The sequence below is a fragment of the Musca domestica genome, unplaced genomic scaffold (genome assembly GCF_030504385.1).
Source record: "Musca domestica strain aabys unplaced genomic scaffold, Musca_domestica.polishedcontigs.V.1.1 61, whole genome shotgun sequence".
In the NCBI taxonomy this organism is placed as follows: domain Eukaryota; kingdom Metazoa; phylum Arthropoda; class Insecta; order Diptera; family Muscidae; genus Musca; species Musca domestica.
Window position 1 is genome coordinate 3,511,042 of NW_026712367.1, and position 18,951 is coordinate 3,529,992.

At 29.5% G+C, this 18,951-nt stretch overlaps 1 protein-coding gene across 3 annotated transcripts in view; it reads left to right on the forward strand.

Moving 5' to 3' along the window:
* The window catches only part of LOC101892531 (rab11 family-interacting protein 3), a 192,724-nt gene that overhangs the window by 101,794 nt on the left and 71,979 nt on the right, over positions 1 to 18,951 (forward strand). For all 3 annotated transcript variants that reach the window (XM_059129490.1, XM_059129491.1, XM_059129492.1), the window contains 2 exons: positions 3,941 to 3,979; positions 7,043 to 7,151. In XM_059129490.1, coding sequence (XP_058985473.1) covers positions 3,941 to 3,979; positions 7,043 to 7,151 — 148 coding nt within the window. The remainder of the gene's footprint in view (positions 1 to 3,940; positions 3,980 to 7,042; positions 7,152 to 18,951) is intronic.

Genomic DNA, 18,951 nt, shown 5'->3' on the forward strand with positions numbered 1-18,951 from the left:
AAAGGCATTAGCTGAGAGAGAAAAGCATCTTGTTTGAAATAATGTTTTAAAATGCCCTCGTATGCAGCTAATTCGTTATTTCAAAGAATATTTATTATTCAGCCAGGGTGGCGTATGATTATTTTTAATTTTGGGAAGTTTTACTAAATTGGCCATAACTTTTTTGTTTGTGAAGATAATTTTAATATCAAATATGTTTCGGAAAGCCTGGACAATAGAGATTTTTATTATTCACCTACATTTAGGAAATTGCGCTTTAGTATCCAAAAATAACTTAAAAATATACTTTTTTCTTTTTTCCTTATTTTTTGATAATATTTTTCTTCTAAATTTGAATAATTCCTGGCATAAAGGCAGCATCTGAAAGAGAAAAGCATTTTGTTTAAAATAATGTTTTGAAAACCCCTTGTATGTAACTATTTCCTTACTTTAAATAACATTTATTGTTCAGCCAGGGTGGCGTATGATTATTATTATTCAGGATGGGAGGTTTTACTAAATTGGCCATAACTTTTTTGTTTGCAAAGATATTTTGAACATCAAATATGTTTTGGAAAGCCAGAATAATAGAGCTTTTTTACTATTTTGCTAGACTTAAACTTGAAAATGCAAATAGTGCCTAAATTGAAATAACAAGTACGTTTTTATTTTTTTCTTATTTTCTTGATTATATTTTTTTTTTTAATTTTGAACAATTCTTGGTAGAAAGGCAGTACCTGAAAGAAGAAATCATCTTGTTCGAAATAATGTTTTGAAACGCCCTCATATGCAGCTAATTCTTTACTTTAAATAATATTTATTATTCAGCCAGGGTGGCGTATGATTATTTTTAATTTTGGGAAGTTTTACTAAATTGGCCATAACTTTTTTGTTTGTGAAGATAATTTTAATATCAAATCTGTTTCGGAAAGCCTGGACAAAAGAGATTTGTTCTACTCTACTGGATTCAAATTTGAAAATGCACATAGTGTCTAAAAATAAATAAAAAAAATTATATATGTTTATGTTTCCTTATTATTATTTTTTGACAAAATTTTTCTTTCAACTTTGAATAATTGCTGGTGGAAAGTCAATAATAGATAGAAACTAACCTTTTTGTTTAAAATAATGTTTTGAAAACTCCTTATATGCAGCTATTTCCTTACTTTAAATAATTTGTATCATTGAGCCAGGTTGGCGTATGATTATTATTAATTTTGGGAAGTTTTACTAAAATGGCAATAACTTTTTTGTTTGCGCAGATCTTTTGAATATCAAATATGTTTTGGAAAACCAGGGCAATGGAGCTTTTTTAGGTTTTATTGCAGCTGCCCAAAAATTTATATATAAAATTAATATATATTTTTAAAAACATTTTTTTATTTTCCGCATTAAATTATTAAATTAAAACTCATTCCAGACAAAAAGTTGCTGTTTGAAGGACAGATTTATCTTCTTAAATTTAGCGTCCGACAACACCTTCCTAAGCCACTATTTACTATGTATACGTACTATTTATTATTTAGCCTGGGTGGCGTATGATTATTATTAATTCTGGGGAGTTTTACTAAATTGGCCATAACTTTTTTGTTTGCCAAGATATTTTGAACACCAAATATGTTTTTGAAAGCCAGGAAAATAGAGTTTTTAATGTGTTATTATATGTTATGTTACTATATAATGACTTGTGTCAAAAAAAAAAAATAAATAAATATTTTTTTTTAAAAACACTTTTTTTATTTTCCGCATAATTTTTTCGATTTTGTTTTAATTGATTACTGACATAAAGGTATAGTTTGGAAGACAAATGTAACTTCTTTAATAAAGCGTCTTACAACACCTTCCTATGTCACTATATACTATGTATACGTACAATTTATTATTTTGCCAGGGTGGCGTATGATTATTATTAATTTTGGGAAGTTTTACTTAATTGGCCATAACTCTTTTAATTATTAAGATATTTTTAAAACTAAATAGGTTTTGGAAAGCTAACACAATAGCCCTTCTTTATAATTCTATGTGAGATATCTTGGTTAATGATTCCACAGAAAAATCTAATGATCTTTCCAATTTAAAATTTTCCCAGCCAAAATTTTACGCATAATTTATTCGACTTTCTTTTAATTGATTCCCGACATAACGGTACAGGATGAAAGAAATATTTATCTTCTTTAATAAAGCGTCTTACAACAACTTCCTGTGCCACTATTTGCTACGTATACGTACTATTTATCATTTAGCCAGGGTGGCGTATGATTATTATTAATTTTGAAAAGTTTTACTTAATTGGCCATAACTCTGTTAATTATTAAGATATTTTTAAAACTTAATAGGTTTTGGAAAGCTAACACAATAGCCCTTCTTTATAATTCTAACGGAGATATCTTGGTTAATGATTCCACAGAAAAATCTAATGATCTTTCCAATTTAAAATTTTCCCAGCCAAAATTTTACGGCTGTCTGTATAATCAGTCAGATTATTTTTTATCTTTTTTTTAGAATTTTTATTTCAATCACTTCATTAACCCAGTTTATGTGTCAATTCTTATTCCACGGAGAGCAAAAAATTTGCATAGCAAAATTTCAAATAAACTTGTTTATATCTTCCTCTTTCCAAATTTATCTGCCCATGATGATGATGATGATAATTTTTGCTAAAAATGACACACTTTCTGTTCTGCAAGTTTTGTGTTTCTTTTTTATAATATTTTTCTGTTATTATTGTTGGTTCTAGATTAAACATTCATTCTGAATTTTGTTTTTCAAAACCAGCCAATATCCAAGTTTGGGTGGTGTTGTGAATTTTTTTGTTTGTGCATTATTTTTTTGTTTTCTATTCATTATGATATGACTCAATCGTGTCCAAAGCGTGATGATGTGAGTTTTGAAAGTTCAAAAAAAAATAAAAAAGACAAACAAAAAATATTTACTACAAAACATGTGCAAATGACAATGATAAACAATATGGAGACAATGATCCCAATTTCTATGGGAGAAAAAAAAAATGCCAATTATTTGAAGAAAGTGAAAATCTCCTCCCTTTCAACCCTGCAATAGTGTTCCCCATGAAATAAACAAAAATTCCTTGAATAAATATTTTGACATTTCTTTTTTTTTTCATTTGCTGTCCAATCCCAGCTCCCATTTTTTGGTGTCAAAATTCCTCAAAAAATACAATTTTTTCACCTTAGCAAATATCTACCCACTTGCTCTCGCTGCTTTCGGCTGTGAGCATGTGTGTGTGTTTGTGCGCTTCTCGGCTTGTAGGTAGCTATTTATGTATGACATGCCATTGTTTGAGAATTTAATTTCCTATAATTTTTGAGGTAGGTTCAGTTGAAGATTTCTTTCGCAGAATTCAATTGTGGGCTAAATTAGGTTAAATAACCGAAATAATGAATTAATAAATTCAAAGCAAATGGTAGAATTTATGCAAATTTGTTTTTGGGGGGAGGAGGGAAATTTTGGTATGGAAATATTTAGAAGAAAAAAATAGCTAAAATTTTATTGAAAAAATATTGATAAATAAAAAAAATTACAAAACAAAAATTAAATAAATTAATGCAACAATGTTTGCATTTTTGTAGTTATTTTATTGTTGTAATTTAAATTAATTAAAATTTATTAATTTAAATTAAACAAATTATTTGAAAAAATACGAATTGAAAAAAATAAAAAATAAAAAAAAAATTAAATTAAATTAATTAATTATTAATAAAAGAAATTTAAATATAAATTAATTTAATTAAAAATAAGCATGGGTTCAGAACTATATTTTCGAGGTTAAGGCTTCTTTATTGTCCACATTTTTCCGGTGGTATAAAAATAATTTTGAAATAAAAAAATAATTATGAAATTAAAAATAGTTTTTTTTCCTCTAAAGTTAAAATAACTAAAAATAATTCGATTTTATAAAAATTAATATTTTCTAATAATTATTTTTTTTAACTTTTTCTAGTTCCAACCGACACCAGTTGGGTTCCAATGCCCTAGCCACGTAAGTATTGTAGTTGTAGTTAAAATTTTTACTCAACAATTCTTAAGAAATCTAAGTTTTAGACCTGCATTTTTTTAAATACAGTGAGAAAGTCCTCCAAATTTTTGTTTAAAAAAAAATTAAAAATATCCACTTATAACGCTTTCGAAAATTCCCTAAAAAATTGCTAAAAAAAATTCCGAGTTAAATTTTGCGAAAAATTAATTATTTTACATTCCTTTAAAAATTTATTTAATTGATCGAAATATTTTTAAACATTTAAAAAATGAGATTTATTTTTTCTTAGAGAACTTACTATTCTCCCATCCGAGATTCCTTAGAAAATCCACCTATTATCTGTTGAAACACTTACTTAAATTCTCGTTTTGTTTTTGAAATTTAAATTCCTTAAAATTCAAAAAAAAAAAAAAAAAAGAATCCTTAACCAATTCTTGAAAAAATACAGGATTAGTCGCCAAAAATTTTTTTCTAAAGTTCCAGCATAAGTCCTTGAAAAAAAATATTTAAAAAGTCCACGATTGATCTTTCCTTAAATAATTCTGAAAAAATCCAGGATTTGTTCTATGATTAGTTATTAAAAAACTTCCTACAATTAAAAAAAATCTGAGGTAGCACTTCAAAATATCTTAAAAAAAAAAATAAATAAATAAATAAATAAAGATAAATAAATAAATAAAAATTAAGAATGTGTCTTTCAATAAATCCTTCTACAATTCATGATAAGTCCTTTAAAATATTTCTTACGGAGTCCTCGATTAGCTTTTTAAACAATTCTTGAATAAATCCCTATAATAAATTCTTAAAATTCAAAATATGCTTCAAAAAATAAAAAAAAAAATTAAAAAATCTATGATTAGGCCTTCGAAAAAATCTTTAAAAATCAAATTTAAAAAAATCAAAGGTTCTATTAAAAACTCCATGATTATTCCTTCAAATAATTAATTAAAAAAGTCTAAGTATGCTTAAAAAAAAAAAAATAAATAAAAAATCTATGATTAGGCCTTCGAAAAAATCTTTAAAAAATCAAGTCTTTGTCAATCTGCGAAAAACTTTTTTAAAAAATTAAAAAAAATATCCTCAAAAAAATTAAGAATGTGTCTTTCAAAAAATCCTTCTACAATTCGTGATGAGTCCTTTAAAAGATTTCTTAAAGAGTCCACGATTAGTTTTTTAAACAATTCTTGAATAAATCCCTATAATAAATTCTTAAAATTCAAAATATGCTTCAAAAAATAAAAAAAAAAAAAAATATAAAAAATCTATGATTAGGGCTTCGAAAAAATCTTTAAAAAATCAAATTTAAAAAAATCAAAGGTTCTATTAAACAATCCATGATTATTCCTTCAAATAATTAATAAAAAAATTCAAAATATGCTTCAAAAAAAAAAAAAAAAAAAAAAAAAAAATAATAATAAAATAAAAAAAATAAAAAAAAAAATAAAAATTAAAAAATCTATGATTTGGCCATAGAAAAAATCTTTAAAAAATCCAGTTTTTATCAGACGAAAAAATTCTGTGAAAAACTTTTTTAAAAAATTCAGGTTTAGTCCTTTGAAAAATATTAAAAAATCGATTTCCCTTCTTCTTCTTCTTCAAACAAAAACAAAAAAAAAAAAAATAGAAAATCAAGTCATATTTGTTTAAAATATCCACTTTTTGTCCTTCAAAATTTATCCAAAAATTCTTCAACATTGCTTTAGTCTTCAAAAAAACTTCTTGAAAAAATCCTCTTTTAATCCCTCAAAAATTGTTATTAAAATCTACGTTTAGTCCTCCAAAAATGCTCTTTCAAAAAATCTACGTTAAGTACAGCATTTCTTAATCCACTCTTAGTCCTGGAATTTTTCTTTAATCCATTTTTAGCCCTTCAAAAAAAATTGTTGAAATCCAAGTTAAGTTCCGCAAAATTTTCTTTAAAAAAACACAATTCTTAAAAAATCCGAGTCCATCCTTCCTTTTCATGAAATTGATTGATTAGTCCCTCCCTCAAGAAATATACAAATATAACCGAAAGAGTCCTTCAAAAAAATTTTGTTGAAATCCAAGTTAAGTTCCGCAAAATTTTCTATTAAAAAATACAATTCTTAAAAAATCCGCGCCCATCCTTCCTTCAGCAATATTTTCATGAAATTGATTGATTAGTCCCTCCCTCAAGAAATATACAAATATAACCGAAAGAGTCCTTCAAAAAATTGTTTAAAGGATCCAGATCTTTCACACCTTAAAATGCTTTAGAAAATTCTCTGAATAACCCACTTCATAGTTCTGCAGATAGTACAAACGGTTACTTTGTTATGGACCTGAGAGTCCGTCAAAAATCTTCGTTAACAAATCCCAATTTTAAGCGTTTCAAAATTATTTTTACAAATTTCCAGGCTTATATCTCTGAGATGTGTTAAGAAAATCCATGTTTATAATACTTAGAAGCCTTCGGAAATGGCCTTTAACATTTCCACATTTATAGCCCGAGTTCTCTTCTAAAATATTCTCCAAAAAAGTCATTCAAATAAGACACCGTAATTGATATTTTAAAATATTTTTCATCGGCAAAAATATTTGTGCTTTCCTCACGAAATTGCTTTTTTTTTCTGGTCTGGCAATGCCCTGGCTACAGTTTGAAAGCAATTACATTTGAACCGTAAGCATAGCCACACACACATGTGTGTATTTATATTTCTCTTGAAACGGTTCAATTGCTGTAGAACTGTTGAGGTGGGTGACTCTGCTGGGAGACAATCACAATTGAAGGTATATGTCTCGGCTAAATAGGTGGAATAAGTCACAGTGTTTGCTAGCCAATGACACAACCTTTTGATGACACTATTGTGAATGGTTAAGTTTTTTTGTTTCTAGTCTATGGACAATAAAATCAAATATTTTTATTTATTCTATAAAAATGTTATAATATATAAAAAATATTTAATTTTTTTATTTTTATATATACTATAAAAATTATATTATTTTATATATTATATATTTTTATATATCTATTTTATAAAAAAATATTTAATTTTTTTGTTATTGTTTTAATTTTTCTCTCTCCCTCTCTCTCTCTCATTTCAGTCAAATGTACAGATCATCCAGTTTCAACACATCGAGGCGCAGTTCCAGCTATGATACAGACGAGGCATACGACTGCAGTTTGGACAATGTCCAGGATATTAATTATAAGGTAAGTGGAGGACCTTTATAAATTATTTTTTTGATGCCCTCCATCATAGTATGGAGGGTATATTAAGTTTGCCAATCCGTTTGTAACACCTCGAAGTATACATTTTAGACCCCACAAAGTATATATGTTCTTGATCAGCATAAAATTCTATGTCGATTTAGTGATGACCGGCCGTCCGTCTGTCCGTCTGCGGAAATCACTCTAGCTTCGAAACGAAATGAAGTAGGTTGATAAAATTTTACTCAAATGTATATTATGTCTGACTTTTGGTACTGAAAATGAGCCATGTAGGTCCACGTTTTGGTATAGCCCCCATATAATGGTACCTCCCGATATTCGGTATTTTGATGATTTTAGCCACATTATTCACCGGAATTGTTTCAAATTTGATATTTGAAGTTCGTAATGGATACTACAGCATACGACAGAAAATTGTCTGTACAGGTCCACGCCATCGTATATTCTCCATATAACGGCACCTCCCAATATTCGGTATTTTGATAATTTTAGCGACATTTTTAATCGGAATTGTTTCCAATTTCGTATTTGAAGTTCGTAATAGGTACTATCGTCTATGAATGAAAATTGTCTGTGCAGGTCCACGCCATCGTATATCCCCCATATAACGATACCTCCCGATATTCGGTGCTTTGAAGATTTTCGCGACATTATTCACAAGAATTATTTCAAATTTGGTATTTGAAGTTCGAAATGGATATTACAGCCTATGACAGAAAATTGTCTGTGCAGGTTCACGTCTTCGTATAGCCCCCATATAACGATACCTCCCGATATTCGGTGCTTTGAAGATTTTCGCGACATTATTCACAAGAATTATTTCAAATTTGGTATTTGAAGTTTGTAATGGGTACTACAGCTTATGACGGAAAGTTGTCTGTACAGGTCCAGGCTTTCGTATAGCCCTTATATAGCGATACCTTCCGATATTCGGTATTTTAATGATTTTAGCGACATTTTTAATCGGAATTGTTTCCAATTTCGTATTTGAAGTTCGTAATGGGTTCTACAGCCCATGACAGAAAATTGTCTGTGCAGGTCCTCGCCTTCATATAGCCCCCATATAACCGTACCTCCCGATATTCGGTATTCAGATGATTTTAGCGTCATTTTTAATCGGAATTGTATTAAATTTGGTATTTGAAGTTCGTAATGGATACTACACCCTAAGATAGAAAATTGTCTGTGCAGGTCCCTGTATAATGACACCTTCCTACAGGGTGAGATAAAAAATTGCAACCAATTTCAGACTGCTGTAATTTCCAAGCCACTCGTCCGACAGCTGTTAAAATTATTCCAGTGACAGCTCATTAACTTGTTTACAAGCGAACAAATGCATTTTGGTGAGAACTTTTCCAGAAAAAAAGTTATTTGTGACGGAATTCAAGCGTGTGAAGGTGTGATTTCTTTATATTTGGCTGGAAAACCACAAGTGGCTATCGTTAGAAACCTCCAGCATTTAAATGTGAATAAATCATTTGTGTCTCGTATCATCGCTCGTTACCGTAATACTGGTAGCGTAGCCCGACGGCGTCAAGGAAGTGGACGGAAGAAAACAACAACATCAGCAGAAATGGTTCGCAAAAGTAAAAAAGCGACTTGATCGAAACCCGCGTCGCAGTGGCCGAAAAATGGCTTGTGAGCTGAACATATCGCAATATTCGGCATTCGGCAAATATTGAAAAATGAGCTCGAGGTAAAGCCATTGAAATTCCAAAAAGTGCCAGAACTTACACCGCAACAGAAAGAAAATAGACTCAAAAGAGCTAAAGAGTTGCTTCGCTTGGCCGAAAGTGGTGAACTGCCGAATTTGGTTTGGTGGTCTCCGATGAAAATCTTTCGTTGTCCAGCGGTTTTTTAACAAACAAAATGATCTTGTTACTTGCCAAAGAGGTCTACTGAAAATGTACACCCTCGGTTGGCCACCAAAACTCATGCGCCGGTGTTGATGTGGGCTGCCATAACAGCCGATGGTCGCTCTCCGCTCGTATTAATCGTCCGTGGCATCATAATAAATGCCGAATATTATCGCGAAAATATTCTGGAGGGTGTATTAAAGCCTTGGGCACGCAAACAGGCCTCCAAAACCTCTGGAAAGCATTTTGGAAAGCAAGGTTGGCACTAAAAATTACCAAAGTCTGGATCACCTCAAGCAAGCGCTTCGCCGGAAATGGGATAAAATACTGCAGAGCAAGATTCGGGCAGCGTGTGACGGTTTCATTTGGCCGTTTGGAGGCCATAATTCGTGCCAATGGTGACCAATTCGAACAAATCCAAACATATTCTAAAATTTGATGTAATTTCTGACCTTTTTTGTGCTCAGTCTAATATATATATGGCGTTTGACTCTGATGCAGATTTTTTATCTCGCCCTGCATTCCAAAAGGCTTTATTTAAACATTTCCCATTTTTTTTTCTTTTTTTATTCAAAAATCCGCAAATTTATTTCCAATGAAAGTATTTAATTCAATCAAAGATACGACATCTCCTCTAAGCTTTTGGTGCTACCAAAAACAGTTGAAAACTTGAGTGCTGGCCAAAAATCGTTTGCTTCACCGATGGCCACCAAAGACTTTGACTTGTCTTTGGCCGTTTTTTCTTTTTTGTTTTTTTTTTTTCAAGTGTCATTAAATTTCTTCGGGCCATATATAACACCAGGTACTTTTACATCCCCAAACACTTACAGCGTGTATTTACCATTATTTGCTGTTGTTGTTGTTACCATTTATTATTGTTCAAGGCAATGGAGATTAATCAAATCGGTATCTAAGGTGTTTTCGTTTTCTGCTACCTCTAACATTTCTTAACGAACCACCACCACCTACAAGGTCAGCGTTCAATTTCTTTTCTTCTTTCCTCTTCCCTCTTTCATTGCCTCCCCGTCTTTATTTTCTTTTTCTGTATTTGGAGGTTTTAAGTCAATGGCCGTCGATTTTTTTGCTTCGCTATTGACAAAATGCTTTACATTTGAAGTCAAGTGATTGCCATTTGAAGGTGGGTAGTTGTTGCTGTTGTTGTTGTGGTTTTTTGGATTTTGTGTTCGATTCGATTTCCCATATCGATATGGAAGACTGCCGTTTGGTTTACATGTTTACTGGCCACAAGTGGTAAATTTATAATTGGATTACAATTTGTTAACTGTTATTGATTAGAAAGCCAGGGTGACAAGGAAATTATAAACCATGGAGAGGGGAAAAATATAAAAAAAATTATACGAAAAAAAAAATAATTAACAAAAAATCCTTGAATCAATCTTTTGAAAACATTTTTTTTTTCAACCTTTAAAAACATATTAAAAAAAAAAAAAAAAAAATTAAAAAGTCTAAAAAAATTAGAAATAACATTTGTTAATAATAATTGGAAGAAAATTCCTGAAATTCTTCAGACACTTATGGTAGTCCGTAAGATATATCAAGGATGTCTCAAAACAAAAAATCTTTAGAAAATCCACGTCAATAGGCCCCAGAATCTTTCAAATGGAAATTCTTTAAAAAAACACGTTTATAGCCTCGAAATCCTCCAAAAAATCCTTCAAATAAAAATTGTTTAAAAAACACGTTTATAGCTTCGAGAATTCTCCAAAAAGTCCTTAAAAGAGCCACGTCTATGGCCCTGAGAGCCCTTCAATTAAAAATTCTTTAAAAAAATTCACGGTTATAGCCTGAATTTTTCAAAAAATCCACGTCAATGGTCTCGAGAGTCGTTCAAATGAAAATTCTTAAAAAAATCCACATTTATAGTCTCGAGAATTATCCAGAAAAAAACCTTAAAAATCCACGTCAATGGCACCGAGAAGCTTTTCAATGAAAATTCTTTAAAAAATCCACGTCAATAGCCTCGAGAATCCTTCAAATGAAAATTCTTGAGAAAATCCACGTTTAAGTCCCGATAATCCTCGAGAAATTTTTTTTAACCCGGAGAAAAATTATATTCTGTCGATCATTGAAAATATTGTTTTTCTTACATTCTCTTCTCCTTGGTCTTTGAACGTTTTTTAAATCCAAAATATTTTTTAAAAAATACAAAATATTGTAATTGAAAATTTTTTTTTTTTTACAAATCCACGTTCTATGTGTCATTAAAAAAAATATTTTTTAAAAAATCCACGTTCTCTTGGTCGTTAATAAAAATATTTTTTAAAAAATCCACGTTCTCTTGGTCGTTAATAAAAATATTTTTTTAGCCTCGAGAATTTTCAATAGTTCTAAATATTAAAAATATAGAATTAGTATATTAAAAGAAAAAATAAATCTGCTCAAATTACTTAAAATATTTACAAATATTGTTTATGGCGGATTTTTCCGGTAATCAATTAGCATGTCCTCAGCTACTTGGTATGAGTTCTTCAATTCCGTTTTCAAACTATGAAAATTCCTCCTATTTCCCTAGTTATTGAATTTTTAAACTTTGGCCACCATTGCGTATGATTATTATTAATTAATGACTTATCTTAGAAATCCGGCCATAACTTCCCCAAATTTTGGTATTTTTTTAATATAAAAATGCCAATTTAAAGTAAACACTTCCAGGCATAATTAGAAATTCGTATTTGTGTCTGGGATTTTTTTTAATATTGTTAAAAATTAAATGAAATCAAAAATTGTTAAAAAAAATTAAATCTACTATTTTTTAAAAAAATCCACGTTCTCTTGGTCGTTAATAAAAATATTTTTTAAAAAATCCACGTTCTCTTGGTCGTTAATAAAAATATTTTTTTAAAATCCACGTTCTCTTGGTCGTTAATAAAAATATTTTTTAAAAAATCCACGTTGTATGTCTAAAGTTTTCAAGTAAAAAAATGTCTAAAGTTTTCAAGTTTTTGAAAAAAAAAAAAAATTTTTTTGAAAAATCTGATGGTCCTTAAAAAATTTGCATTTATAGCAAGAGTCCTCTAAAATTTTTCTTCAAAAAAAAATCCACCTTTGAAGCCTAAAATACCTCAGAAGATCTTAAAAAATATCATCATTTCTATTTTTGAGAGTTCATCAAAAAAATTAAAGTCTACTTTCTGTTGGTCATTAAAAAAATATGTTCTTTAAAAAATCCGCTTTATTGTGGTCCTTCAACAAATATTTTTAAAAAATTGATGCAGTATGGGTCTTTGAAAAATTTTAAAGAACCACGTCCTGTAAAAAAAAATATTTTTTAAGAAATCTATAGGGTCCTTAAAAAAATATTCCCAAAAAAAAAACGTTTTTTTTGTGGTCGAGAGTAATGTTTAAAAAATGCACGTTGTTTTGGTCGTGGGAAAATATTTATTTAAGAAACACTGTTTGATTTGGTAATTACCAAAAATATTTTAAATTTTCCCTCATAACCTCCTTTATATGTAATGAAGTTGTTTGTCCAATCCCGTTTTCAAACTACTTTCCTAGATATTGAATTTTTAAAATTTGGCCACCATTGCGTTTGAGTATTAAAAATTAATGACTTATTTTGGAAATTCAGTCATAACTTTGATAAATTTCTATATTTTTTAATTACAAAAATATCTAAATAAAATAGACCGTTCAGGCTTTAATTTAAAATTATATTTTGAATTTTAGATAGTTCTAAACATTAAAAACAATTAAGAAATTCTGAATAAATCCAATATGTCCAAAATACTATTGCCGATTGTAGAGTATTAATTTTACCATGCAGTTTTCAGATTCTGAAGTTTGTATTATTCTCCAATAGAATTTTTAATCTTTAAAAATTCCTCATTAAAATTAAAAAATAAATAATTCCTAAAAATTAAAAATGTTTTGAGAAGCTCCGGAAAAAATTAAATATGTTTAAAATATATAATATGTTCAAGATTTTTTTTCAGCACCCAATTTGAATTGTCCTCAAGTATTTCGTATGAGTTCTCCAAATCCTTTTTCAAACTTTAAAAATTTCTACTATTTTTCTAGATATCGAATTTTTAAACTTTGGCCACCATTGCGTATGAGTATTATTAATTAATGACTTATTGTTGAAATCCGGCCATAACTTTCCAAAATCTTGGTATTTTTTCAATATGAAAACAGCAAGTTAAAGTAGACACTTGCAGTCATAATTAGAAATTCTTATATGCGTTTGTGTTTATTATAAATATTATTTAAAAAAATTAAAAAATGCGTAGAAACATTTTTGTTTAATAACTATTTTTTTAAAAATTCTCTCATAACTTCGAAAAATCTCAATATTGTTTGATTACAAAAAAATACCTAAATAAAGTAGACAGGTTCAGCGTTAATTCGAAATTATTATTTGAATGTTCAATAGTTCTAAATATTAAAAAAATAGAATAGAATTAATATATTAAAAGAAAAAATAAATCTGCTCAAAATACTTAAAATATTTACAAATTTTGTTTATGGCGGATTTTCCGGCAATCAATTAGCATGTCCTCAGCTACTTGGTATGAGTTCTCCAATTCCGTTTTCAAACTTTGAAAATTCATCCTACTTTCCGAGATATCGAATAACCTGTGGAAATATGGAAAATTTTATATGTAACGGTTTTTAATTATTTTATTATTTATTTTCGTCTCTGCTACTTGAATTAAATTTCCAACCCTTGCAGTAACAAGTTAAGAATTTCTTTCGGCAAACATAAAACCCTAGCCCACTTTTGCTAAACATTTTCCATTTCATTTTCAAAAATGTAGGTCTTTGAGGTATTAAAAATAATCCCGTATTATTCCATTAAGGGAAACTAGAATTTTTCTTTTCCATTTTTTATTTTTGTTTTTCTAAATATAGTCAGGTAAATATTTCTGTAAAACGTTTAGCCTACTTTTAGGCTAATTGACTGAAAATATGCCATATTTTCCGCCGTTTTTTTTCTTTTGTTGGAAAAAAATCAATAAATTTTTCACTGCAATTTGCAAAACAAAATTATTGCCGTGGCCCAGCAAAGAAAAAAATGTTTAACGAACACCAGCTGTTTGTTCATTTCCCACAGTCGTTGGCTGTAAACCAACAGCTCGCTCTCTGCGCCTTACTGGGGCATTATTAAGTCAAACAAATTGCAATGTCTTAGCCAAAAGCTGGGCGCATTTTTCGCAACTAATTTCAAACCTGTAAGACTTGCACCGGTGAGCGGGTCTCGGTCTGTGTAGCTGTGTGTGGGTTGGCTTAAGGCAACACCCACAATACTGGCAATTATCGTTAATTTTGTTTAGTGCTACAGAATTTGTTTGACGACTAGTTGGATGGTTGCTTGGTTGGCTGGCTGTTTGATTGTTTAAGCCACAACTTTGTGGCAAAGCCCCAGCGAAACAATTCTCCCCTGGATTACCGAATTACCTATGCATTTGGTGTCAATTTCATTGATTTCTTTGCGGTTAATTTCTGTTTGGGGTTCTTTGCGTTTTGCCAAAGCGGAAAACCACCTTCTGGCACACGTGTTTGAAATTTTCAATTATGCTTCCTCTGCGACCAGACACAGGCGCGCTCACACACACTCACACGCCTTTTGGCTTTACCGCCATCAATTGCCCGCTGAGCTGGGCTGCCAAACAGGTTACCAAATCGAGAGTTGGCTGAATTGTCGTCATTTCCTAAGCCAGAATTTAAAGTGGATTGTTTAATCGCACCACAATCGTCTTAAGAATCGTAGGTAAACAACACAATTGCATAATGCAACAACTGCAACGAGTTGGCTGGGTTGGCGGATCAATAACCACCAACCACCGCCGGACCGATCCAAAATAGTTGCCTTCTTCTTTGTCTTTGCAGACAAAAGGCAAACGCCCTGGCAAACATACTCGGCAACTTTATGCAAATTTTTTCCCTTACATGCGAGTACAATTAAGATTGTTGATGGTGGTGGAATGGCTTTAAACCAAGCCTACAAAGACAATGGCTATGGATATTACAGAAAATGTAAAGGAAATGTACTTTTTTGGGAAAACACGTAGCTGCAGTGATGAGAAAAACAAATCACGTAATTCAAATATCAATGGAAGAAAGAAAGAAAGCGGAAAAAGGAAATGTAAATAGATTTTTTTTTGCCTTTTCCAAACAAGTTTCTTGTTTTCACCTGAACTGGAGGTTCTTAATAATTTTTAACATTCTTTAAAGAATTTCTATTTTTTGCTGCAAGTGTCTAGTTTTGGGAAATATTTTAGTTTTTGAAAAAATATTGAGATTTAGTAAAGTTATGCCGGATTTTCCAAAATAAGTCATTAATTAATAATACTCATACGCATGGGTGGGCAATGTTTAAAAATTCAATATCAAGGAACCTAAACGTAGTTTTTAAAAACTGAAAACGAATTTGGTTGGCTCTCATGAGGTTCTTCATATTTTCCAAAGAATTTTAAATAACATTTAACACATTATAGATTTAAATCTTTTCGATTTTAGCATATTTTGAAAACAAATAATTTTTTTAACATTCTTTTAGGAATTTCTATTTTCTGCTGCAAGTGTTTAGAATCGGAAAATATTTTAGTTTTTGGGAAAATATTAAGATTTGACAAATTTATAGTCAATCTTCTGAAATAAGTCAATAATTAAAAATACTCATACGCATAGATGAACAAAGTTTAAAAATTCGATATCAAGGAAACTAAGCGGGGTTTTTAAAAACTGAAAACAGTATTGGTTACCCCAGATGAAATACTTCAGAATATACAAAGAATTTTCAATAAAAATTTCACTTTGCAATTTTAAAAATTGTCGCTTTTAGCCAAGCCATAAAGCGATGGATATTACAGAATATATAAAGGAAATGTACTTTTTTTTTTTGAAAACACGTATCTTTATTATTGAGAAAAATAAATCACGTAATTTAAAATATGTAATAAAGGAAGCGGAAAAAGGAAAAATAATATAAATAGATTATTTTTACCTTTTCAAGGCAAATACCAAATCTAAGACTGAAAAAGAGTTTCTTAAGAACTTTTTAATATTTTTTCAAGAATTTCTATTTTCTTCTGCAAGTGTCTAGACTCAGAAAATATTTTTCTTTTTAGAAAAATATTAAGATTTGACAAAGTTATGTCGAATTTTCTAAAATAAGTCAATAATTAATAATACTCATACGCATGGCCAAAGTTAAAAAAATCGATATGAGGGGAACTAAGTGGGATTTTAAAAAACTGCAATTGGAATATATCTCCTCAAACAAAGTACTTCAAATTATGCAAAAGACATTCAGTAAAATGCAGTACATGTTATGTTTAATTTTTCAGCTTTTTCAAATAGGTTATCAAATTCCAGGCTGAATTAGAGGATTTTAATAATTGTTTAATATTTTTTAAGAATTTCTATTTTCTGCTGAAAGTGTCTAGTTTCGGAAAATAATATAGTTTTTGGGAAAGTATTAAGATTTGACAGAGTTATAGTCAATCTTTTAAAATGAGTCAATAATTAAAAATACTCATACGCATGGATGGCCAAAGTTAAAAATCATGCAATATCAAGCAAATGAAGAGGAATTTTTTAAAACTAGATCATTTAAAAAAATATTTTTTAAGTAGACAACAACATCGGTATTTTTTTTAAATCATTTCTTCAAGTACCCAACAAAACCTGGATTTTTTTAAAAATATTTTTTTCAAGTACCCAACAAAACGTGGATTTTTTTAAAAATTATTTTTCCAAGTACCCAACAAAACGTGGATTTTTTAAAAATTATTTTTTCAAGTACCCAACAAAACGTGGTTTTTATTTAAAAATTATTTTTCCAAGTACCCTTCAAAACGTGGATTTTTTAAAAATTATTTTTTTAAATACCCAACAAAACGTGGATTTTTTAAAAATTATTTTTCCAAGTACCCAACAAAACGTGGATTTTTTAAAAATTATTTTTCCAAGTACCCAACAAAATGTGGATTTTTTAAAGAATATTTTTCCAGTTAACCACGAATGGCTGAATTTTTAAAAATTATTTTTTCAAGTACCCAACAAAACGTGGATTTTTAAAAATTATTTTTTCAAGTACCCAACAAAACGTGAATTTTTTTTTAAATTATTTTTTCAAGTACCCCACAAAACGTGAATTTTTTTTTAAATTATTTTTTCAAGTACCCCACAAAACGTGGATTTTTAAAACAAAATTTTTTGCAAGTACCCAACAAAACGTGGATTTTTAAATTCTTTTTCAAGTACTCAACTAAACGTGGATTTTCTAAAAATTATTTTTTCAAGTACCCAACTGAACGTGGATTTTTTTAAAATAATTTTTTTTAAGTACCCAAAAAAACATGGATTTTTTCAAAATTATTTTTTCAAGTATCCAACAGAACGTGGATTTTTAAAAATTATTCTTTCAAGTACCCAAAAGAACGTGGATTTTTTAAAAAATATTTTTTCAAGTACCCAAAAAACCGTGGATTTTTTTAAAAATATTTTTTCAAGTATCCAACCCAACGTGGATTTTTTAAAAATTATAATGTTCAACTTCTTCATCTTCATTGCCCCAGTTAATTATTTAGTTTGCCCATTATGGTCTCCTCTAATTAACATATGAAAAGAAGAACTGTAAAATCGCTCAACTGGAAAAATCGGCATTAATCATGTTTTCTTTCCAACCAACAACGGCCATCTCCAACCAGCCCTGGCGAAGGTGTGTTAACATGTTGTTTTTTTTTTTTGCGTTACGCTCCCCAGCTTTATGTTCAACACACCATTTCATATTAGACGGAAAATTATGCATAACAAACAGGGGCAATTGAAAAAAGCCAAAGAAACAACAACGAAAAAATCTGTTTTGTTAATCTGATTTTCCATAAAAAAATCACTGGAGAAGAGGAGGGAGAAGTTCTTCAAAAGAAAAACCAAAAAATTAATGAGAGGCAGATAAAACAAACAAGAAAATTATTTTCTGCAACATTACAATTTGAATTTTTTCACAATTTTTTTTTTGCCGAGAGCAACAGCTGGCGGAGACAATCGCCAGAAAGTGGAGGAATTACCTCATCGTTTATTGTTGTACAAACTCTAGTTGTGATGTGGAATGATATCTTGTGGACACATCTTTTCCCACCTTAGATGCCTAAGTGATCACAAATTGTTATGGTGGAATTGCTTCGGGTGGCATAGAAGGCAGGCACCTAGCTTCTGTGGCCCTAAGCACATGGTTTTTTATTTAGACTCTTCTTCATTTTCCGAAGTAAATTATTTTGTTTGTGTTTTTCTCGGGAGCTTTTTTGCTGAGTGATTTTTCAATTGCTTAGCTCAGAATTTCTTACAACTTCTTTAAATGGAAATTTTCGTAAGAGGTGATAAGATTTTTTCCTTAGTAAATTATCACCGACATGCGTTTTTATCACTAAATCAAGTGCTATATATTTATGAAGGAGAAGGGAAAAAATATATATTTTATTCTAGTTTTTTGACTTCGAAATTCTACAAATTTTTAAAAATCAATTCAAATTTTAAAAGATTTATTTTTGATGGATGAAAAATAAGGATGGGTACCTATTATAAATTACAATTTCCTTAATATGAAATGGATACGGAATCTGTAAAAAAATCGCAAAAATAATGCTTAGTTCCAGAGAAAATTAACTTTCAAACTTTGGACCAGGGCGTATGAGTGTTTTTAATATGTAGGCAACTCTGGTATTGAGCCCATAACTTCCATAATTCTTACATGATTTTAAAATCTTTAGTGGCAAATGAAAGCAGACATTTTCCGCTATAATTCAAAAATATATGGAGAAATTTTGATAGTTTTGAGAACCAAAAAATTAGAAGGAATTCAAGATAAAATTTAAAACTTCCCATTATCAAAAATAATTTTGTGTTTTTCACTGATTTATTTTTCCCGTACCTCCTACAATTTTTTACTTATTTCCAAA